The sequence below is a fragment of the Schistocerca gregaria genome, chromosome 1, assembly GCF_023897955.1.
Source record: "Schistocerca gregaria isolate iqSchGreg1 chromosome 1, iqSchGreg1.2, whole genome shotgun sequence".
In the NCBI taxonomy this organism is placed as follows: Eukaryota; Metazoa; Arthropoda; class Insecta; order Orthoptera; family Acrididae; genus Schistocerca; species Schistocerca gregaria.
Genome location: NC_064920.1, coordinates 1,072,981,647 through 1,073,006,341, shown reverse-complemented (window position 1 = coordinate 1,073,006,341; position 24,695 = coordinate 1,072,981,647). Strand labels below are relative to the sequence as shown.

The following is a 24,695-nucleotide window of genomic DNA, read 5'->3' as shown; positions in this document are numbered from 1 at the left end:
AAGAAATGGATGAAATGTATGATGAGATAAAAGAAATTATTCAGGTAGTGAAGGGAGACGAAAATTTAATAGCCATGGGTGACTGGAAGCCGTCAGTAGGAAAAGGGAGAGAAGGAAACAAAGTAGGTGATTATGGATTGGGGCTAAGAAATGAAAGAGGAAGCCGTCTGGTAGAATTTTGCATAGAGCATAACTTAATCATGGCTAACACTTGCTTCAAGAATCATAAAAGAATGTTGTATACATGGAAGAATCCTGGAGATACTAAAAGGTATCAGATAGATTATATAATGGTAAGACATAGATTTAGGAATCCGATTTTAAATTGTAAGACATTTCCAGGGGCAGATGTGGACTCTGACCACAATCTATTGGTTATGACCTGTAGGTTAAAACTGAAGAAACTGCAAAAAGGTGGGAATTTAAGGACATGGGATCTGGATAAGCTGAAAGAACCAAAGGTTGTACAAAGTACAGAGAGCATAAGGGAACAATTGACAGGAATGGGGGAAAGAAACACAGAAGAAGAAGAATGGGTAGCTCTGAGGGATGAAGTCGTGAAGGCAGCAGAGGATCAATTAGGTAAAAAGACGAGGGCTGCTAGAAATCCTTGGGTAACAGAAGAAATATTGAATTTAATTGATGAAAGGAGAAAATATAAAAATGCAGTAAATGAAGCAGGCAAAAAGGAATACAAACGTCTCAAAAATGAGATCGACAGGAAGTGCAAAATGGCTAAACAGGGATGGCTAGAGGACAAATGTAAGGATGTAGAAGCTGATCTCACTAGGGGTAAGATAGATACTGCATACAGGAAAATTAAGGAGACGTTTGGAGAGAAGGAAGCCACGTGTATGAATATCAAGAGCTCAGATGGCAACCCAGTTCTAAGCAAAGAAGGGAAGGCAGAAAGGTGGAAGGAGTATATAGAAGGTTTATACAAGGGCGATGTACTTGAGGACAATATTATGGAAATGGAAGAGGATGTAGATGAAGACGAAATTTGAGATACGATACTGCGTGAAGAGTTTGACAGAGCACTGAAAGACCTGAGTCGAAACAAGGCCCCCGGAGTAGACAACATTCCATTAGAACTACTGACGGCCTTGGGAGAGCCAGTCATGACAAAACTCTACCAGCTGGTGAGCAAGATGTATGAAAAAGGCGAAATACCGTCAGACTTCAAGAAGAATATAATAATTCCAATCCCAAGGAAAGGAGGTGCTGATAGATGTGAAAATTACCGAACTATCAGTTTAATAAGTCACAGCTGCAAAATACTTACGCTAATTCTTTACAGACGAATGGAAAAACTGGTAGATGCAGACCTCGTGGAGGATCAGTTTGGATTCCGTAGAAATGTTGAACAAGTGAGGCAATACTGACCTTACGACTTATCTTAGAAGAAAGATTAAGAAAAGGCAAACCTATGTTTCCAGCATTTGTAGACTTAGAGAAAGCTTTTGACAATGTTGACTGGAACACTCTATTTCAAATTCTAAAAGTGGCAGGGGTAAAATACAAGGAGCGAAAGGCTATTTACAATTTGTACAGAAACCAGATGGCAGTCATAAGAGTCCAGGGGCATGAAAGGGAAGCAGTGGTTGGGAAAGGAGTGAGACAGGGTTGTAGCCTCTCCCCGATGTCATTAAATCTGTATATTGAGCAAGCAGTAAAGAAAACAAAAGAAAAATTTGAAGTAGGTATTAAAATTCATGGAGAAGTAAAAACTTTGAGGTTCGCCGATGACATTATAATTCTGTCAGAGATGGCAAAGGACTTGGAAGAGCAGTTGAACAGAATGGACAGTGTCTTGAAAGGAGGATATAAGATGAACATCAACAAAAGCAAAACGAGGATAATGGAATGTAGTCAAATTAAATCGGGTGATGCTGAGGGAATTAGATTAGGAAATAAGACACTTAAAGTAGTAAAGGAGTTTTGCTATTTAGGAAGTAAAATAACTGATGATGGTCGAAGTAGAGAGGATATAAAATGTAGACTGGCAATGGCAAGGAAAGCGTTTCTGAAGAAGAAAAATTTGTTAACATCGAGTATAGATTTAAGTGTCAGGAAGTCATTTCTGAAAGTATTTGTATGGAGTGTAGCCATGTATGGAAGTGAAACATGGACGATAAATAGTTTGGACAAGAAGTGAATAGAAGCTTTCGAAATGTGGTGCTACAGAAGAATGCTGAAGATAAGGTGGATAGATCACGTAACTAATGAGGAGGTATTGAATAGGATTGGGGAGAAGAGAATTTTGTGGCACAACTTGACTAGAAGAAGGGATCGGTTGGTAGGACATGTTTTGAGGCATCAAGGGATCACAAATTTAGCATTGGAGGGTAGCGTGGAGGGTAAAAATCGTAGAGGGAGACCAAGAGATGAATATACTAAGCAGATTCAGAAGGATGTAGGCTGCAGTAGGTACTGGGAGATGAAGAAGCTTGCACAGGATAGAGTAGCATGGAGAGCTGCATCTTACCAGTCTCAGAACTGAAGACAACAATAACAACAACAACAACAACATTCTCAGACTTCAAGAAGAATATAATAATTCCAATCCCAAAGAAAGCAGGAACTAACAGATGTGAAAATTGGCGAACAATACGTTTAATATGTCACTGATGCAAAATACTAACACGAATTCTTAACAGACAAATGGAAAAACTGGTAAAAGCCGACCTCGAAGAAGATCAGTTTGGATTTCGTAGAAATATTGGTACACGTGAGGTAATACTGATCCTACGTCTTATCTTTGTAAGATAGATTAAGGAAAGGCAAACCTACGTTTCTAGCATTTGTAGACTTAGAGAAAGCTTTTGACAATGTTGACTGGAGTACTCTCTTTCGAATTCTGAAGGTGGCAGGGGTAAAATACAGGGAGCGAAAGGCTATTTACAATTTGTACAGAAACCAGATGGCAGTTATAAGATTCGAGGGACATGAAAGGGAGGCAGTGGTTGGGAATGGAGTGAGACAGGGTTGTAGCCTCTCCCCGATGTTGTTCAATCTGTATATTGAGCAAGCAGTAAAGGAAACAAGAGAAAAAATCGGAGTAGGCATTAAAATCCATGAACAAGAAATAAAAACTTTGAGGTTCGCCGATGACATTGTAATTCTGTCAGAGACAGCAAAGGACTTGGAAGAGCATTTGAACGGCATGGACAGTGTCTTGAAAGGAGGATGTAAGATGAACATCAACAAAAGCAAAACGAGGATAATGGAATGTAGTCGAATTAAGTTGGGTGATGCTGCGGGAATTAGATTAGGAAATGAGACACTTACAGTAGTAAAGGTGTTTTGCTATTTGGGGAGAAAAATAACTGATGATGGATGAAGTAGAGAGGATATAAAATATAGACTGGCAATGGCAACGAAAGCTTTTCTGAAGAAGAGAAATTTGTTAACATCGAGTATAGATTTAAGTGTCAGAAAGTCGTTTCATGAAGTATTTTTATGGAGAGTAGCCTATTTGGAAATGAAACATGGCCGATAATTAGGTTGGACAAGAAGAGAATAGAAGCTTTAGAAATGTGGCGCTATAGGAGAATGATGAAGATTAGATGGGTAGATCACATAACTAATGAAAAGGTATTGAATAGGATTGGGGAGAAGAGAAGTTTGTGGCACAACTTGACTACAAGATGGGGACCGGTCAGTAGGACATGTTCTGAGGCATCAAGGGATCACAAATTTAGCATTGGAGGGCAGTGTGAAGGTAAAAATCATAGAGGGAGACCAAGAGATGAATACACTAAACAGATACAGAAGGATGTAGGTTGCAGTAGGTACTGGGAGATGAAGCTTGCACAAGATAGAGTAGCTAAGAGAGCTGCATCAAACCAACTCAGGACTGAAGACCACAACAACAATATTCTTGTGCTATGGGGCAGTACGTATGAGACATTAAACTGACAAGAACAGATTTCTTTTATCTGATGAGAGAATACGTAGATTAAATATAGCCTATGCCATATTGTTCTACAGGATTTTCACAACAAGTCACCATACTTTAGCGATGTGAAAATTATGTATTTCTCCTGTCTTCGAAAATAACTCCTATAAAATGAAGGAATCTACATTTTGTGTCAAATATTCGAGATTTATGTACAATAACATTCGTGTCTCAGATAAAGTACGAGTAAGTGGAATTTTTTAGCTGTGGTGTGTTTGTCTGGACGGAATTGCAGATAGTACATACAAGCCGCACCTGCTTGTCTTTTACTGTGCTGCAGTCAGTGGCAGCAGCAGTTATGGACCTTGGCTGACAGGAACCTACAGTTTAGCCTGTGACGACCGGTTAGTTAAAAAAAAAAAAGACCTGTCGGTACTTGCCTACATTTGCGGGAACTCCCACCAGCAGCGTCCTCTTGGATAGGTAATAGCGAAGTAACCAGTATGCTGGTTTGAGCGGCGAAAAAATGGATATATGTGTTGTGTGAGAGGGTTCAATATGCCGATCGTTTGCGCTGGACAATTATTCCCCCCTCCTTGTGAAATGATCGATTCAATCTGTGGCGGTCAAGGCGACAGTCTGTAGGAGAGACTCTGAGCGTCTGGTACAGCAGGAGATGTACACGCAACAGCTGGTGTACACACTGTGTACGGGCATTTCCTCACTAGCGCAATAGGAGCTCTCTAGCAGTCAGTGGATGGCGCATTTCGCAATTGTGTGTGTGTTTGTGTGTGGTGTGTGTGTGTGTGTGTGTGTGTGTGTGTGTGTGTGTGTGTGTGTGTGCGCGATCGTCCAATATATTTGGTGAAAAAATTTGTGTCGGAGGAATGTCCCTGTGTCACCAAACGTAGGTGCATAGAAGACCTCCAATATACTTAGAGCTATTATCTGTTTCTGGTGGAAATTTAATTACTTGATTTTCAAAGTTTTTATGTGTGATTCACAAACATTAAAACTAAGTTTTGTTACAAAGAAGAATTACCATAAGGTGGTTAGTGTAGTAAGCAATCTATTTGACTCATGTAAATTTTTAAATAATTAATTTGCTCATATAATGCAAACGGACTATTTGGCACCATTTTTAGTATCACAATTGTGCCAGCTGTCTCTTTGTCCCCAACAGGAGCACAATTTTCTGATGAGGTATGAAGACCTCAGTCTGCATTTTTGGACATGTCGGTTCATGCATGTTTTCACACAAACAGGATTAACCATTTAAGAGTGACAGACAAAGGAAGTGAATCTGGAATTTCTTGACCAAAGGAATGCTGCCACCTGATGCTTCGTTTGGGAGCCGCAAGAACAAATGGGGGTTCCTTGGGCAGTTAGGCACGTCTTTTGGTCTGCAGACGTTACAACTGAAAGTAGCTACAGGAGAGAGCAGAGGTGGCTCTATGGGTATCGAATATCGAACGCCGCTGAATTCTGGTCTACAGTTGATGGAGTTTAGTATCGAAAACGGCATCCATCAGCGATTACAATTATTAAATTAGAGGAGAAGCGCGATTGAGTGGTACAGAAGTGAGCCATGTCTTTCAAAAACTGATTAGGGGGAGACGGACAGCTATTTTATCCCCAATTCTGCCAATGTAATTTCACTCTTTGAATAGGTAGACTTTTCAGTAGGACTAAGTGTTGAATTTTTACTGAATGTGTGTAACATATATGCTTGTATTTACAAGTAAAATTAACAAAATAGTTCTTATGCAAATTGAAGAAATTTTTTTTCTCTCACTAATAAAATGTTACTTTTCTTAATATATCAACTATTACAGAACAGTTGCTGGTAGATTGGTGATTCTAAATTTACCTGCAATAAGTTACTACCATTCTGAGTACAAATTGACCACATTTCATTTTTCTAGCCCACTTATTTGAGAAAATGATGGATGACGAAAGTGGAACAAAGTGGTTTTGAGAGAAATCAATTTAAAGTTTAGTATTGCAATTTTAGTTTAGTTATTGAGAAGAATTACTTACCATTAATATTTTCCTACTCGTAACTGAGCATCATCTGAAGCATACTGATCTTCTTTTCCTCTCTTGGTCCCTCTTCTTTTCAGTCTATCTTGTTTTGTGCATTTTAAATTAGCAATTTCTGATTTGCGGATTCTCTCTCTATCTATTTGCAACCAAGAATTTGGCAATATTTCCACTATATTTTATGCCCAATACTTCGAAAAGATTGTTTCCTTGTTACACAATCACTGAAGTGTAAAATAACACCATAAACACCAAATCTGAGAGTTGTAATCTGAATAAGTACAGTTTTCGGTAACTGGCTTGAAATGACAGAATTCACACATTTGTCTAAATTTTGCGCTTGACCATTAAGACATTTTGTCAACATAGTATCTTTACAAAGATCTCTAAATGTAGGTTTAATTTCATTCATTACTGCTGCAGGTAAGTAAGGTTTGTGGTCATATTTTGTACTTCTCTTGTACTTGCTCCAAGTGTCAGGATCGTTCAGGCAAAGACAGTGCTCAGGATTTTCATTCGTGGAAAGCTTAGAGAAGAGACAGTGCACAAAGCCTTTTTCATGTTTTCTAAACTCCCTATAATTCTAATGGCCAAGCCACAATAGTTATTAATCTATCTATTTCAACATTTGTTAGGCAGCCTTTATTACCTATCTTCTTACCATCTTCCAGTACTATTGTTGAGTTTTCTTTTAATAATTTTCACATTCTGGATCCCTTTCTCTTCTGGTCATGCCCAATGAATTATAATTCAGAAAGTGTAACGTTTGGACCATAGGTTTTTTCTCCACCTATCCGGTCATAAGCTGTGCTGTCACATTCCTGTAAATACTGTGTGTATCTGACACCACTGTTTGCCATTGAACGATTACAAATCCTGAGAATTACTCCTACTCCTATCCCACCAACTGAATAAGTATAATGTATCTGACAGTTATGTTCATCTTCTTTCTCAGTTTCACTGCCACACGTTTAACAGTACTCGCTTAAAACCTCTGCACGAAATACTGTGCTTGTATCAAATAATGTAAGTCTCGTGACACAATTTAGTGAAGTGTGGCCACGTTTGTGCCAGCTGCCATCGAGACCTGCACAAATATCACCACTTTCACTGTTATTACTTTCCTTAAGCGCTGCTTCATCTGTTTCCATCACTGAAATGTTACCAACTTCAGCAACAACAGTTCCAGTAAGTTTATTGTAAGTTATAAATTTTGCATTTGAATTTGAAATGTCAAGTGATGCATTGCATCACGGGGTTACCCGCCTCCATCCCTTTAACAACAGATCTGGGACCATAAACTAACCTTACAAATTATTACTTGTCATTTCTGATGCCATTGCTGTGGACACTGCACCATATTTTGTATAATTTTAGGTCAGGTTTGATGGGATTCCTTTGTGAAGATACTGATTCTCTCCCAAGGACACGTCACCGTGAGGTATTCTGCACACAATATTTTTGAAAATGAGATCACACGAAGTCCTAAGATTACCACAATATTTCGACAAGAGTGTTCATCTCCACAAGCTGGCAGGGAGGAAACTTCTTGAAGAGACTACAGTTTCTTTCTTGAGGTACTAATAATCTTTATGTCTAACATTCTTGTGTTGTCAGCCATTGTGGTCGAGCGGTTTTAGGCGCTTCAGCTCGGAACCGTGCTGCTGCTTCGATCGCAGGTTCGAATCCTGCCTCGGGCATGGATGGCTGTGATGTCCTTACGTCGGTTAGGTTTTAGTAGTTCTAAGTCTAGGGGACTGATGACCTCAGATGTTAAGTCCCATAGTGCTCAGAGCCATTTGAACCATTCTTGTGTTCTTTGACCCATTAACCTCATTTACCTTTACGTATTTATTTCCTCTCAAGTTTAATTTAGGTGAGAATTTCTGTATTTGCGACATTTTTATGAAAACATGTGTAACCAGAGAAAATGTGCATCAGCACTTATTTCAGGAACAACAAACTTCACGAAGTACAACCAATGAGGCTCGACAGCAATAACAAACATGATGGGAATGATGAATATCGATAGTGGATACTGGGTATGATAGCATGACACTATAAAACAATAGAAGCAGGAAATAATGTCCAAAGACTAAAATAAACCTGTGCATTATCTCTGCTTGGGGCAAAAAACAAATGGTGGCATTATATTCCACATGGCAGAGAGCACCAGGAAAACCGTCATAGTTCACAAAAAAGTCGTAATAATTACATGAAACAAAAACTATTTTATGCAGGAAAATAGTGGACATTTAAAGTATGCAAACATCTAAAATCGACTTTTTGAGCCCATTTGGCTTAGTCTCCCATTAAATAAAGAATATGCAAATTGAATTAAACAATATATTATTGACATTGATTTGAATTTCGTGTCATGAGACATTTCCTCTCAGCACAGACTGAGTCTTTTTGCTGCCATTTTCTAGATGAGTGGTGGAGAGAGGGAACTTGGGAGAGGTGGGGAATTTCCCAATAGCATAAAATGGGAATCAGAACTAAACTGTGGAGGGACAACAAAAAGGTGTCTGTTTCCCAGAGGAGTTGGGGAGTTGGAGGGGGAGAAATGAGAGGCTTGTCAGAGGGACAGATTTTCCTCAGGAGGTCATAAATAAAGGTATATCTAGGGAATCATCAATCAGTTTACATAACAATAGGCTAAGGTGAAGGGTTTGGGGGTAATTAATTGTTCAATTTAATTATTTATCATCTCAATTTGATATCAAAAGTCTGCCAGAACTCTCTGTAACTCAGAACTTGCATAACCACTACAGCTGCATTTCTGCATAAATCAGTGAGAAGCCAGGTTCATTTATTTTGGCTGTGACTTCTGAGCTGGTTATTTAAAGTATAATATGTAAACTACTGACTAGAGATCTTTATCATCAGCTTGTGAGAACGTTTGTTCCATTAAATTTGAGTTTTTTAAATTTTTTTTCAAATAGACCATTCAAGAATGGAGAATTGTATTCCTCACGGCAGCTGCAGTCTTCTTTGTGGGCAATCTGATTTTCGTTATCTTCGGTGACGGCGCAGTTCAACCTTGGAACGACCCTAACTATTCGAGAGGAAAGAAAACAGGTGAGTTGCTTGAATACTTTAGATCTAATGCGATTAGTGCTACTAGAAGTTCTGTCGAAGTTATTAGTATATTGTCATACACACTTAATATTTATCATCAGTTGCCAAATAATTATGTTAGGTAAAATGTACCTGTAAAGTGAGTTTTCTCAGGCATGTTTACGTGCGCCACTCCCTTCAACTTGCGCCAGTAACCGTTCACATAGGTGTGAAAAATTTGAGTCCAATCACATCTACTTTACTTTTGCAACGTGGCGCCAACTGAATTAATACTCCCAGAGCATTTGAGTCGTGGCTTTCGTTTCAGTTCAAAAGATTACAGACCGCTTGAATAGGGAAATCAGAACACGAAATCGTTCGTTTCTTCTGGCAGTTCTCGAGGTTTGGTGCCTGCTGGTTGAAACATATTTCCAATCTGTATATCAGATTACCCTACCGCACAAACTTAGAGCGAAGATGGATAAACTCTGCTGATATGCTCTCTGGGTCTGAGATAAATCTAGCCTTATGACTGACAGTCCGTAATACACGAAAGGGTTTGGATGGGTGATGGCAGATCCTATCTTGCAGAAGTAGATCAGTGTGGGTTGGTTTACGGAACACTCTGTGACTCACGAAACCGCTATCTTTTCTGCGGACCAAGACATCTAAAAATGGAAGGTCTTCATTGTTCTCCACTTCCATGTTCAAGCGAATACTTGGATGGAGCATTTGTGAGTGCTGAGAGCTCTGCGTTTAAATTTCTGTTGTTGGGAAATACATGACAAGCACTTTTAAACTCTTGGACCATATAATTGACCCGCAAGTAACAAATGAAATTTCTTTTTTCTGTTCCAGGAACTACAGAAAAGGTTGCAGTTGGAGCCACTCTTACGTGACGTCAGTAGCCGTATGGAATATAGTGAGAGAAACACGGGTTTCTTCACGATAAAACTTTGCGCATAAAGAAGACACAGGGAAGAAATCTCTGCAAAACATACACTTTTTCTGCAGCTTGAGTAATATAGCAACGTCGCTTGGAAGAAACATATTTTATATTATTCGATACCAAATGTATACATGATAATTAAAAACATGGTATCCACATCATAACATACATGAACTACTACTCCTACAACAGAAGGCTGAGAGTTATGATACTACAGAAGTGGCAGTGAAACTATAACTTAATCTAACTTAACATGAAGTATTATCTGACATTATTGTGAATTACCTGAAGAATTTTGGTGAATAAGGATGTGATTCCATCGAGACCAAGAGATCTGAGGAATCCATAATTACATGAGTGTAAGTGTGAGACACGGGTATTGTTTTTGTATGGCTTGTTTCTGCTTCAGTTTTGAGAAGCGTATCTCCAGAATCTGTGACAACAGTTCACTGCCTAATAGACCAATCTTTTTTTCTGTGATTTAAAAATTAATAAACCTCACTTCAACAGAAACGCCTTTATATTCAATGCCTCTTTCATGAACAATTTTGTTCTGAAGAGGCCCCACAGTAATATAAGGTAAAAAACATTTGAATAAGACCGTGGAGGCTTAAATATTTTTGATTCTACATCTTAAACAGCATTATGGTAGCGTGTTCGTAATGTGCATCTTTTTCTTTTGCATTCGTCGAGACACGCATTCATTCGTTGTATTCCATAGGTCGCATCATCAAGAAGAGTCATTACAAATGTGGAAAGTGTGTACATGAACAGAGTAATTGTCCCCAAATCCAATTTTGTGGACTGTATTAAGAATTAACTATCATTTAAGTCCGTTGTTTCGTATAGCTTTACATGGACTGTAAATACGGATTATAAACTCAACAGAAAATGAATTACTTTGAAAGAAAGGGAGCTGCTTTACAATTACGCTAAGGACATGATATTTTAATATTTACTTAAGTATTGCACTGATAGAGTCTTTCGCAGTCCATACGAGCTGAGATCTATTTGCGATGAAGAATGATATTGAAATGTTTACGGATCAAGTTCTAGGACGTAACAGTCAACAGTTCCACTAACGATGGTTTTCGTGATAAATGTAACCTTGATTATTTTTTAACTGTCGCCTTTTACTGTAGCTTTTTACTGTCGCCTTCGAATAGTCTCTTGATGCTGTGGACCTGCTAGATAGTGTCACTAATTGTACTGTGTGACTGTAACAGAGCTCTCATCCACGCCAACTAGCTACGAAATCACATAATCACTATTAATAAACTCTTCTGCAGTTTGCTTCTCTCATAAAACAATTAAAATACCGACCGCGGAGATGGTTATTCGACAATATTTACATAGACAAGCTCGTGACAGAAGTTGTCAGAATGTTATCACCGAAGGAAGTGACAGATCACAAAATATTCTTCGTTTGTTTCGGGATGTGACTATTACCGCCAGCCCCTCTTGTTCTGTGAATTTCCATGACACCTCTAAGCCGTGACGCTGAAGTATAAACGACCCTTCCCTCCAAAGGGGAGACACCTCATCGCTCCATCCTTGTTGGATGTTCTGCACTCACATTTCCCTCCGCACATCTGTGTACAGATGAAAAAGGAGGTGTGCACAGTAGGAAGTTCTGTACATACCGTACTTATCGAAATAAGTTTTATCCTAGACTGTCTTTTATTAGTTTAATGGCAAAAACTGAAATATGTGGTTACATGATGTCAACATGTTCCAATATGGATCCTGTTACTAAGATGAAACATGTGTAAAATAACTTAATATGCTCATTACATTCATAGTATTACCTAGAATGTTTGGTAAATTATTATCATTCCTCCGATTAATGTCTCGTGAGAGAGAATTCAGTTTAATTTCCTGACACAACAGGTCATGTACGATCATACCTATTTAGATGGTCAGTCTCAATTAATAATCGCTTTATTACCAAGAGTAAGTATCATAGCTGACATTCCCAGTTTTGGACAGGTGTTTATCATAATCAGCTTAACTGTAAAAGGATATTACATCCTTGTAATACCTTAGTTATTTCTTAATATAAGATGTTCAATTTAATAGTAAACATGTATTTAAACACGAAATTAGAATGTAATGAACGACTTTTTCATTGTGTGTTTTACTGTATTAACAGCTGGCTACTATACTCATACAAAATTGTGTAATGATGTACCAGGCCTTGTGCGAAGCATTTGCAATGATTGCTCGGCCTCTATGACGATTACCTTTTTCCTAGTCAATGTTAATCTTTTGTGATTAGCTTGTAACATGATAACTTTCTCAACTTTATTGAGATGCAAAAGTTTCAAGCTTTATTTGCCATAAAGAGCTACATACAGACATTTTAGTCTACTCTCCTATGCACTGTTTCAAATTTCAGATCTGTATTCTATCCAACGTGTAGAGAAACGAAGATTCAAAGAATGAATATCATACCGCTAAGTCTATTTACTCGTAACTGTTTCGGAGATAACTTCATTACTGTGATTCCCATTCATTTTAAAACTTTGTACCTATGCACTATTTTATTTATTTATGCATTTATTTTACCTGGCAAGATTAGGGCCTTCAGGCCCTCTCTTACACCTAACCAGGCATACTCAGATTGAACGAGTTACAGTTTCTACATAACATTAAGGACATAAAGCCTATTATGCAGTATTGATGTTAAAGAAAAAAAATAGATATTATAACAGTAGTACAATGATAATTATAACAATATAAATAATTGTAACAATCAATAATAATAATAATAATAATAGTAATAATAATAATAATAATGACTATGTATATGAAAGTAAACATACTTTTCTTTTCTGAATGTCAGTCCCATTGTTAGTTGGGAATTTTCTCGTTATGTTCTTGCAGCTTGTGAGTTATTCTCATCGAGCAGAGACATAAGACGACAGAATGGGGTGAAAGATATATATAAGAGGTAGATAGGTTAGAGGAAGAGAAATAGAATGGTAAAATTCGAAGCTGTGATGGAGAGGAGAAAGAAAGAGATGGGAGGGGCACAAGAATGGTGGCTATACCGTCCCTAATATGTAAGTTTTGAGTTCCCTCTTGAATGTTGAGCAGTTCTGGATAAGACGCAGATCACAGGGGAGCGCGTTCCATAGTCGTATGGCTGAGATAGAGAATGACACAGAGAAAGATTTTGTGTTATGTAAAGGTACAGCCAAGATGATAGACGTATCCGATCTGGTGTTGTGATTGTGGAATGATGATAGGTGTTTAATGTGAGAAGATAAGTATTGGGGGCACCAGTGGCTAAGAAATCGATGAAGTAAGCACATCGTGTGGAGATCGCGTACCTTATGTGGGCGTATCCAACCTAGCTGGGAGTATGAAGGACTGATATGATCATACAACCGAATATTGCACACTTATCTAATGCAAGCATTCATCACTAGCTCGAGGCATCTAGAATTTTCACTATTTGTGCCGTGTTGAACTACATTGCAGTAGTAAAGATTAGGCAAGACTAATTTTTGTTTAACATGGGTTGGAAATATTTTTCTAAATTTTTGAATTGCATGTAGGGAGGAGAGCGATTTCTGGCAAGCTGTGACAGTTTGTTCTTCCCAGTTTAGGTGTTCATCCAAGATTATTTCAAGGTCTTTTACTGTTTTTTTGTATGGTAGTTGGGTACCATTGAGGAGTATTTTAGGGATTATTTCGCGAAAGTACAGGCTGATTAACTTTGGATGAGATATAAGTATGACCTGGGATTTCTTGGGGTTTAGTTTCAGACCTAGGTTCAAAGATCTGCTTTCATACTCGCTACTGCGCCAGCAATGTTTTTGGGGCTTGCACTTATGTACAGTTGGATGTCGTCGGCATAAAGATGGTAGTTGCAGGAGTGAATCACTGAAGAAATATCATTAATGTACAGTGAGAAGAGTAGTGGACCAAGGACGGAGCCTTGGGGAACTCCAGAGCGCACGCTTTTCCATGATGACTTTTCCGACCCACAAATGACTTGTTGACTTCTGTTTTTGAGGTAGCTGTCGAACCAGTGTATTGCGCTGTTTGAGAAATTCAGCTGTTTCATTTTAATTAGTAATATATCGAAGTCAACTGTGTCAAAAGCCTTGCTAAAGTCAAGCAGTGTTAGGATAGTAGCTTCACGTCTGTCCATAGCACGTTTAATGTCATCAGTTACTTTGATTAATGCGGTTGCTGTACTATGGTGCTTTCGAAAGCCTGACTGATATTCGTCATGAATGTTATGAGTTTTGAGGTAATCGGTCAGTTGTTCATGGACGATGTACTCTAGGGCTTTAGAAATTGCAGGTAGTATGCTGATCGGCCTGTAGTCACCTGGCGACTTAGGGTTGTCAGTCTTAGGTATAGGCTTAATTAAACTTTGCTTCCACTCAGTAGGATATGTACTACTGACAAGAGACAGGTTGAAGATGTCTGTGATAACTGGAATAATAGTGTCTACGACGCTCTTAATCATGCCAATGCTCACTCCATCATTTCCTACTGTCTCGGAAGAGATTCTCATAATTGCCTTGTGTACTGTGCCGGTAGTGACATGTTTTAGGAAAAACTTGTCTCTCGAGAGATTGATATCTTGGGGCTGGTAATTTGTCGCTGCGTGGCAGTTTGCAGCTGTTGAGAAGAAATAGTTTAATTCTTCTGCAGACACTTGATAAACAGCGTCAGATCTTGGCTTCCCTATACCTAAACGGCGCAGCTTTTTCCACAGTGCAGCACTAGTCGCATTTATAACTTATTTTTTATGCAGGCACTATGTACATTCATTGTAGTATTTTTGATGTAAATGTTCCTTCATTTTTCCTTCCAAACAAAGATAGTTCAGCTTATTCCTTCCATGGATCAGCTGGTCACTGAATACACAACCCTTCTGTGAATTTGCTTATCTTTCAGCTCTCCTCTTCCTACAGCAAATACCGACACGCCTCATTTTCTAATTTTAAACTTAGGCAAAGTCTTTGACCTTTCCTCTCATACCTGTCGACGTACCCTAGTGTATTTATCTGGGAATTTAAAACCAGTTTCCTGCTTCCTTATTCTATATTCGTTTTTTTTAATAATTTTCTTAAGGCCATTGCTCACACATTTGTATAGATTATCGAAGTATTTAATACCGACCCCTATTTTACAGGTGCTGATCTTTGAAGGCAGTTCGCCAAGAACCTAAAAGTCTTTTTTTTAATGAACGCATTTATCTACAACTTACTTTAAAAACTATGGACAAGTGCAGAGTGTTTACGTATTTTTCATTACTTTTTATTTCATTTATATTTACAAATACTCACTACATATATTAAAACACAGAATCCCAAGTTGTAGTGGGACTGATGACATCCAATGTTAAGTCCTGTAGTGCACAGAGCCATTTGAACCATTTTTTCGAATGCTTGATTCATTACAGAGTGTTTGGAAAGTTCAGTGGGTAACAACTACTTTTGCTGTTTCCTTTATGTGTATTCTGTCCCTGAGTGAAATCTCCCCTTTCTTTATTTACTGTGTCTAGGTATTCTATAAAAATTAAGAGATCGTTTACATTAATCCATCCTCCAAATGTCTCTCTCTGCAAGGTCAGGTAATACCTGGGCCTACACTGAATGTTTCCTGTAATGGGTTGTTCACATATTTAAATCTTGTCACATGCCACTATAGCTACCCCATGAACTGTTATAGTCCTTAGAAACTACTAAATCCAAAGTTACTTTTTCTTGTGCCTCGGTGACCAATATTTTCTTTTAAATTTCTCCTGGAAATCATTGCAATTCTTCTGAATGTGTTGTTCTCCATTATGCTTGCCTGAAGATCGAGAGAATACTTTTAAGAAACGTATCTAATGTAACTCACCATATGGTTAAAATTTTGAAAGCTGTTTTGTCCAGTATTTTCCATTTTCCATCTGCAATTGTTCTATCAGATGAGTTGATAACCCAGAGGAATAAATGCCACTCTCAAAAACAGCAAATTTTAAAGGGTTACAGGGTAGCAGGTAGATGAATGGTTACACATTGTAACAAACATTGTTCTGAATTAGTTATAGTTATTTCGGTTCATCCACTTTGTTAGTACTTGATATAATTGAACAATGCATTTCAAGAGACAGTGCTCTCATCATCACAATGTTGAATCTCAGTTTCTGGTGTGCAGGTACAGACTGAGCCTGGTCAGGACGTTCATAGTGTTGACATTTTTAGGGGACTTCACGTCATAAGAAGTAGGTTTTTAACGCAAAAAGGAAACTTATTCCTTATTCAGACGACAGATGGGCATGAGTAGTATACTTATGACGATTCTAGTTCAAAGACCATTTCGATTAAAAACTCCAGGATGGAAAACAAGATTTTAATTTCTTACTATTTTCCAACCAAAAAATTCTCTACACCCACAAAACGAAATTTTCATTTATAAATTATCAACAAAAATGAGCTACTTACAAAACTTTGAAAATAATAGTAAGGAAGTTTTTAATTTTATTAAAAAATTAAAAAATTCCAAAATTTATTGAAATTCAGTCACATGTGTGGGACGACCTTTATTTGTTTTTTTACCTCAAATATTAAGAAATAATCTAACATTTTTATCTAGGTTATCACTTTTATTTGTAAAGATTGTACTATAACGTTCTGGAAGAGTAATTTTATTTTTATCATTTAAAAGCAATAAAATCTTATTACCAAATTTGGTGCTAGAATTTTGGCTTCTAGAATGATATAAGAGTTGTTTTTTAAATTCTGATAATTTACTGAACACTTCTGCACAACCATTACTACAGTTATAATTTAGTTAATAGATGTTCAGTTCTACCAATCATGTTCATTTTTGTTTTAAGTTTTTTATACACAAAAAATTAAGGAGTCAATTATTGAAAAGTTTTCCAAACATTGGAAAACGTTTTAATTTTTGAAGTACTAAACATTTAGTTTTTAACTTAGGTATTTTTCTGAAAATATTTGAAAAGGAAATGCAAGTATAAAGTTAAAAATACTCTAATTTTTTCAAATTTTTCATTCATTTATGTAATTAAAACTTTTCAGTAAGCAATCCCCATTGTGAATCATCAGTTACATTCGTTTTAGCATACATAATAACATAGGCAGTTCTATCATTAGGTAGATTGTCATTAAAGAATACACATAGTTTTTGAGTAGTTACAACATTTATTCTTTTAGACATATAGATTTATACAAATTTAAAAAACTTACACTTATATTATTAGTTAATTGAGCTAGTCTCTTAAAATCTCTAAAAGAATTGTAAGCTTTAAAGAAGTTAGGCCTACTTGGTGGACCAAGATGTCATAATTCTTGAGGAAAAACGTTATTACTCCCATTTTTCAAATAAATATTTTGTATTTTAACTTGATCTGACATAGAAGGTTCCCTTTAACTGATTATTTTTCCAATTACTTTGGAAAACAACGAACATAACGTGAAGCAAACCATATTCGGTAGAATTAAAATAATTAGTAATATCTAGGTCTAAATTTCGTTTTCCCTGTAATTCAGACAATTCAGTTTTTTGGAGTTCAAAGAAATAAATAGGAGTTTTTGGGTTTCAGGCCTCTTTTGCTCTACTTCAAGGTAATATTCTCGTTAATACTTAACACCAGGAAACTTCCATACTATTTACAACAGTTTATCTTCTTTTGGAGGTGTAAAATTATCATTTTCAATAGTCCAATGAAGAACAGAAACTTCTTAATCTTTTCTAGAACACCAAGTAAAAATTACAGTTACATTAAATACAATATAATTTCTTCATAATCATTATAAATATACCAAATAATTCTAATGGATGTACAACTTCATTTTGTCCAGCATTATTTTTTTTTAATGTTAAGTATAAGTCATCCAATGTATAAATCATATGATAGAGACGATGTAAATTGACTAACAATTAAAGACAAAATAAATGGATTTTCAGTTCTTGATCAAATAACATAAAATAATTTTAAAAAAATAATTATTAATTAGTTCAATATTCGGTTTACTGTCATGTGCAGCCAAATAATTTCTATCTGTCTGAATAACGTCAAAAATCATAAGAAGTTGAGAAGAATTAGCATGAATTCAACCTATCAGGAATATTCATATTAATTTCTGTTTCCTTGTGAGGAAGATTTAAATTATACTCAGTTCACTCATTAACAATAAAATTATTGAAATTGGTACCTTTCGATTTGGTTCATAATTTCATATGGGAAAAATTTCTTAAGTCAATCCTAAAACAATTGTTACATAAGCACCATTAAAGTCAATCAAATTATCATTTTCATCAGTTATAGTACTAACAAAAATTTGAATATTCATACATTAATTTGCTTCAAAATTTTTGGACAATCAACTTCAGCACTTGGTTTAAATAAGGCAATACCATTTGTTTCAGAATGAAATTGATCATTATGTTAAATAAACATTCCATCAGCCAAAATAAAATATATTTATTATATGAAATATAGTGATTTTAAGATCATACTTTTTAATTTATATTAATAATTTTACTGTTAAAAACCAAAAACATTACCAAACAATTTACTTTCTCCATAAATAATGAAACTTCACTTTCAATAAAACATCTATTTAAATTTCTTTCTTCTGTAATGTGAAAATAAGTTTTTTAGATTGAAAATGTTTTTCTAAATTTACATTGACCAACAGGAATTACTATCTTCTCTATATCAGTATTTACTTTGTTATTTTTTGATAAACATGATATTTCTGAATTGAGTGAAGTTTATTATTTTTAAATAATAATTGGCATTAAAAAGTTGAATATACACCAAATGTTGTATTCATGTTACTGGAACAGATAATCTCTTTTTCAGAAGAATTGCCACTCAGTTGAAATACTCTACACATTTATATTTAAATTCATCTAAGTGAAAGTCAGATTTGGAACAAGAAATAAGAATTTCAGAAAGGAAATTAAAAAAATAAACATGATAAACATTTGCAACATTCTGTTAGACATAGATAAAGCTAGAGATTATTTTCCTAGGTGATGACAGAGTGTAATAAATTTTGTTTTCCAAACTTATTCAAACATACGAAATCTATTAATTAGAGATAAATTAAATGTATTGAATATTTTTACACAAGACAATACAAATTTAAATAATATGCATCATGAAAATGTTGAGGAGATTTAAAGTTAATGAATGTAGAGGAATATGTAGAAAATGGTGATATAAAGCTAGATTTGGTTTTACAATGATAGATATGACAAGAAACATTAATGAAGATGAATTAAGAAAAATATGAATCTTTTAAATGTTGAGCATTAACACAGAATATAAAAACATTGCAAGTGTTACATTGAACTTTAAGTATGTACATAAAATAAAAAAATGAATATCACATTTTTATCCTCAAAAATTTTCTTGCTGAATTTGATCTAGGAGTTTTTAAAATAGTCAGAAAACTAGAAAAATTAACGAACAGACAAAAATTTAAAAAAGAAGATCAATGAGTTATTGACAGAGTTGAAAAACTTAACCATGGAACTCAATGATTAAGAGAAAATTATGAAAAGCCATGTAAGAAAATAAAGAAGTTGCAAATCAAATCATTCCTTATTACCAAGTATATTTAGTAGAATTTAATGAGATTCCATTGATTTGAATACAATATCATAGATATAAAAGAGATTATACATTAAGTGAATACATATTAAATAATTTGTTTGAGGAATAATAAAAACAAAAAACAAACTTCAAAAACACAGTCATTAAAATGCTGTATCTAACGAAGGTAAGCCAAATAAAATGTAATCAAGTAAAGGAAATGAATATAGAAATATGAGGAAAAGAATTTTTAAACATATGTCCTAGTTCTTCAAAAAGAAATCTTAGTGATGCATTTGAAACAGCTGGTGAAGGTATAGTAAAAAAATATGCAGACAGAGCAATTAAATATGATTGCAGGGATAATTTTCGACAATTAATTGATAGGTTAGCAGTAATACGTGGGGAAGAATTAGCTGGAAAAAATTACCATAATGAAAAAGTTGGAATAATTCAAATCTTAACTTATAAATCTTGTGATTTTTACTATTGGTGATCCAAAAATAATTTCCTATTTCGTTATAATTTTCAATAATTTACCACATAAATTTTAGAAACATCAATATATGGCAAAGATTAGTTAATACTTTAAGTAACTAATTTCCATTTGAATCGCAATTTCTCAGTTATAAGTTTAGTGATCCAGAAAGAAGATTAGGCAAAAAGGTAGCTATAGGTAATAAAAGGAATTTATCTACTACATAAATAACGTAAAGAACTTGATATTGCTTTTAGACAGGGTAAAGATTAAAATAAAAGGCGTGAAGTAGATAAACAACTTCGTTGTGTTCAAAATAAGGAGTGCAAACAGTGATTCTTCATTAGGAAAAAAATCCCTGCAACTGCAGTTAATGGAATAATTTATGGAAAACATAATCATTACTGGGTTTAAATGCTGATAAAAATGGATGGGGATTATAAAAAGTCATTTACCAATTTTTCATTTATATAAATGAATATTCAATTGATTATACTTTGCTACCAAGTGGCAAAACTAAACCAAAATAACTTACGATTAAATTAGATAACCAATAATTATATAGTATTGAACAATTTTTAATGATTTTGAAAAAAGAAAGAAAGATAAAAAAGTTGGTGGAGGGCTAGTGGTCTCATTAGCTACTTCTGTTGTGAAATGTTTAGTGAACATTTAACAAACAAAAGGAAACAAAACAACAGGGTGGATTTTTACCATTATTACTAGCTGCATTACCATATTTAGCAACTATTGGTTCAGTTTCTGCTGGTTCTGCAGCAACTGCAAATGCAGAAAAAATAGCAAATAAGTGATAATGAATTAGATGAAACAAAAGACACGAACAAGCAATAGAAAATAAAAGACGCAGAGAACAATTGAAAGAAATAATTACAAAATTTTATTATACTTTATATAATTTTCACATATAACCATTAGTAAAAACAAATAAATAGTAACATTTTTGTGGCATTTTTTATGAATTACCTAATTAGCCAGAAAATTTAGAATATCGAATAGTAATTATAAATACTTCGGACCATGTGGATACTCATTGGAATTTTTGTAATAAAAATACTTATATAATTTTTGGTTTTGAATCATCTGGAAGAACTATGGCGAAAAAACGATGTTTATCGAGAGTATACAAAATTTTGTTGAAGTAATTTGTGAACATTTGCGTTAGTTTGTTTTAAAACGGTTATCAATGAATTATAATCTTAATAATATTTTTAATTTAAATAATGTACAATTTAGGAGACAAGCTATCGATTTAGAAAAAGTAAAATGTTTGTAATTATTATAACAGGAAGTACCAATAAATTAATATCAATAATCAAAAATATACAGATATCAGTATACTCAAAAATTAGTTAATAAAATTAAACAATATCAGAAGGCTCAAATGTAATTTTTGAAGTAACTAGAGGTTTGAAAGGTAGTAATATTGTGAACATAAATCGTCCAATAAATGTAAAAATATTATTTATGAAACATCATTTATGGAATGAGTTACCAAATCTTGTTACAAAAACTAAATTCACAGGAATTGTAATGCCACTCAATAATTATGTTACTAAACAAGTAAATACTTGACACAAAAAGGAAATTCAAGAAGTTATATAACGAAGAAATTTAACTCCAAACTTAAATGAGTTAGATTAACTTAATTATAGTGTATATAGTAACACATTATTAAATTTACTTTTATGACTGTTGTCGAGCATAAATGTACGATTTCAGTTAGTCTGACTTCATTCTTAAAAAAGTTGTTATTGTTGGTGATAATATAAGCAGAGGTTTAATATTTGATGTTTTTGATATATGAATCAGTCTTGCTGATAAATTTTATAAAATATTTAAAAAAACAATGAAAATAGGTTGCAGATCACCAGTGATTAAAAGATTCTTTTCAAACTGTTCCAGTTGATGATAAGATAGTTGCATTTCCTCAAATAATTTAATTAATTTTGATTCTATATGAATATAGAGAGATAATTACGATTACTGTTGGAAGAGTAAAATGTTTGCTGAAACACATTTCCCTCAAACAACTAAAAATGTAGGAGAACGAATTGAACGTCTTTGTGCATTATGTAAAAGTAAAAGGAATAAAGAAGTTGAAGGTAATGGGTGAAATATTTAATGATTTAAGTAAACGATTTAGAAAGAAAAATGTTGGAAAAGAATATAATTCCTTTTGTAATAGATGATTTTTGGTACTTATTTAGATGAAATGGGTTCAGGTAATCTGAAAACAATTTCGAAAATAAATAACATGTAAGTAATTATTAACTGTTATAGATGTTTTTCCAAATTTGAATAGTCTATTCTAGTTAAAGGTAAAACAGGTGAAAACGTAATAAATTCTTTCAAAAAAAATATTCATCACTAGAAACCAAAAACCTTTCATGGTGATGATGGTAAAGAATTAACTAATAAAGAATTTGAAGAGTTAGTGGAAAATTTTGACATTATTTATTATTCAGTTTTTAGTGAATTTAAAACAACTGTTGTTGAATGACAATAGAATATTGAAACGAAAGATGGGGAAGAAATTGACTCTTCAGGGCATCACAAATGGATCGACTGAATTTCTAAAATAATCGATGCATATAATAACACAAAACATTCAACAATAAAAAGGCGAACAAAAGATGTAAATAAAATATTGACAAATTATTTTTCAAAACTGTTTACTTGATAAGTTTGTTAGGTACTGAACCTTAATATAAAATAGGTATAAAGAAATTATAAGAAAATTGAAAGTATTTTTTTGAAAAACCACTGCTAACTTCTCAACTACAAATTTTGAAATTAAAGGTGTTGTTCATTTCAATATGGTCACACATAAAATACGAAATATGTACGTGGTGAAAAAATAGAAGGCAATTACTGTGAACAAGAAATTCTGAAAACAACTTCTCAGATGTAAACATTGTTAAAATAATTTTAAATAATAAAGTTAATAAAGTTCATGTTAAATAGATTTAGATAATTCACACAATAATTGAGTAAACAATACTAATGCATATATTTTAGATTATTAATGAAAATTTTTATTTGTAACTGGAATTAGTAATTAAAGTTTTAATCATATTTGACACTGAATAGAATTTTCATTATGCTAATTGTCTCATGAAAGAAAATTGAGTTAATTTTGACATTCAAATACAGAATAACAAAATCTGTATATCCTTTAAGGGTTTTAAATTTGAGTTGATGGAAACAAATGCTGGATTCAGTGAGTTTTGTTTATTAGATTTATCTAAATATTTAGTGAATGTTACTTAAAATTTGAAGTTTGAAATAATACTTGAATATTTTGATTTATGTTCTAAAGTATTGTAATAATTTTGGGAGCAAATTATTCTTAAAATTTCTTTTATTTGTATATATAAATTTACTGAATATAGTAAAAAATTAATTTATTAAAAGTTATTCGCGATTTTGATGTTTATTTCAAAATTATCCATAACATTTTGTATATTTTGAAATTGTGCTTAAATTACTTAATATTCATAATTATAATCATGAACAAAAAATAACAATTTGCCGTCAATGACAAACTCTTACTTGAAGAAGAATATGTGTTAATAATTTTTAATTCCTTTCGTTTATTATCCCAACTGCATGATGAAATGCTTCTCTGATCCTTTTATATGTTCCTCTTTGATTTAATTTAAATTTTCCACATTACTTATTTTCGCTTTCATTTTGTATTCATTATGCTTTCTATTGGTTGGTCAAAATTCTTCATATACCCAACTCGAAAATTTCCTGCACATTGTATTTGTGACCTCATAAATAAAGAATATACACCAGCTCCATTATTACATTTTATTTGTAAACAGCATAAGTATATTTATATCCAAAAGCATTACCTACTTAATATGGATAAAGCATAGTATCATTTTTCCATCACTGATACTGTCACTTTGTTGTTCATTATTTTTAATCCTTAAGTGACAACAGACCTATGCTTTATAAATGGAAAGAGAGAATTCATGGATTTGCTGTTTGAGAAATCAAGAAAAGGGAATTCACAGAGAAATTAATACAACAAAAGCAAATATGCCTTCAAAATCATGTTGTAATGATCGTAAAGACCAGAAATAAAAAAATGTCTTTATAATTTACTTATTAAAACATTAATTTTGGAAAATGTAGAGAGGAAATTAAGAATTCTACTAAATATATTCATGACTGTGATCAATCAGCAGACGAGAAAATATCTTTAAATCACCAAATAATAAGGAAACACACTAACAAAAATTGAGTCCTTTTGTGGAAAAGTTGATTGTAGAATTTTATGGAAAGGCAACCAAAATTACCAGTCACTGAAAGAATATTAAAAAGTAAATAATATTTAATTTATTCACTATTGTGTGTAATTTTTTAATTGTTAGAAAACATAATTCTTATCATTTTCTGTTTTCCTTTGGTTTCATTTATAATGACCGTATGGTAATGTCTTAATTTCATCATGTAGAAAATGTTCATCAATATTGGAACTTAAGGCATTTATGTTACATTCAGGTGTATACAATTCACATTTAAATGATCTAACAAATTCTGTATTGTTTTATTCTGTCAGTGAAACATTTTTATACTATCAAAAGTAATTTTATTTTCCATAACAGATTTTTGAACTCCTCTAGATTTTTCTCTTCTTTATCACCAA

General features: G+C 33.8%; 1 protein-coding gene across 2 annotated transcripts in view; it reads left to right on the top strand.

The window, feature by feature from the left end:
- LOC126281652 (putative inorganic phosphate cotransporter) overlaps positions 1 to 24,695 on the top strand; it is a 257,128-nt gene that overhangs the window by 120,739 nt on the left and 111,694 nt on the right. The window contains exons 10-11 of one of the 2 annotated variants that reach the window (XM_049980793.1): positions 8,890 to 9,025; positions 9,863 to 10,466. In XM_049980793.1, the coding sequence (XP_049836750.1) occupies positions 8,890 to 9,025; positions 9,863 to 9,903 (177 nt within the window). In that variant the 3' untranslated portion in view covers positions 9,904 to 10,466. Of the gene's footprint in view, positions 1 to 8,889; positions 9,026 to 9,862 lie in introns of those variants that run through there. The other variant, XM_049980802.1, reaches the window with a different exon arrangement.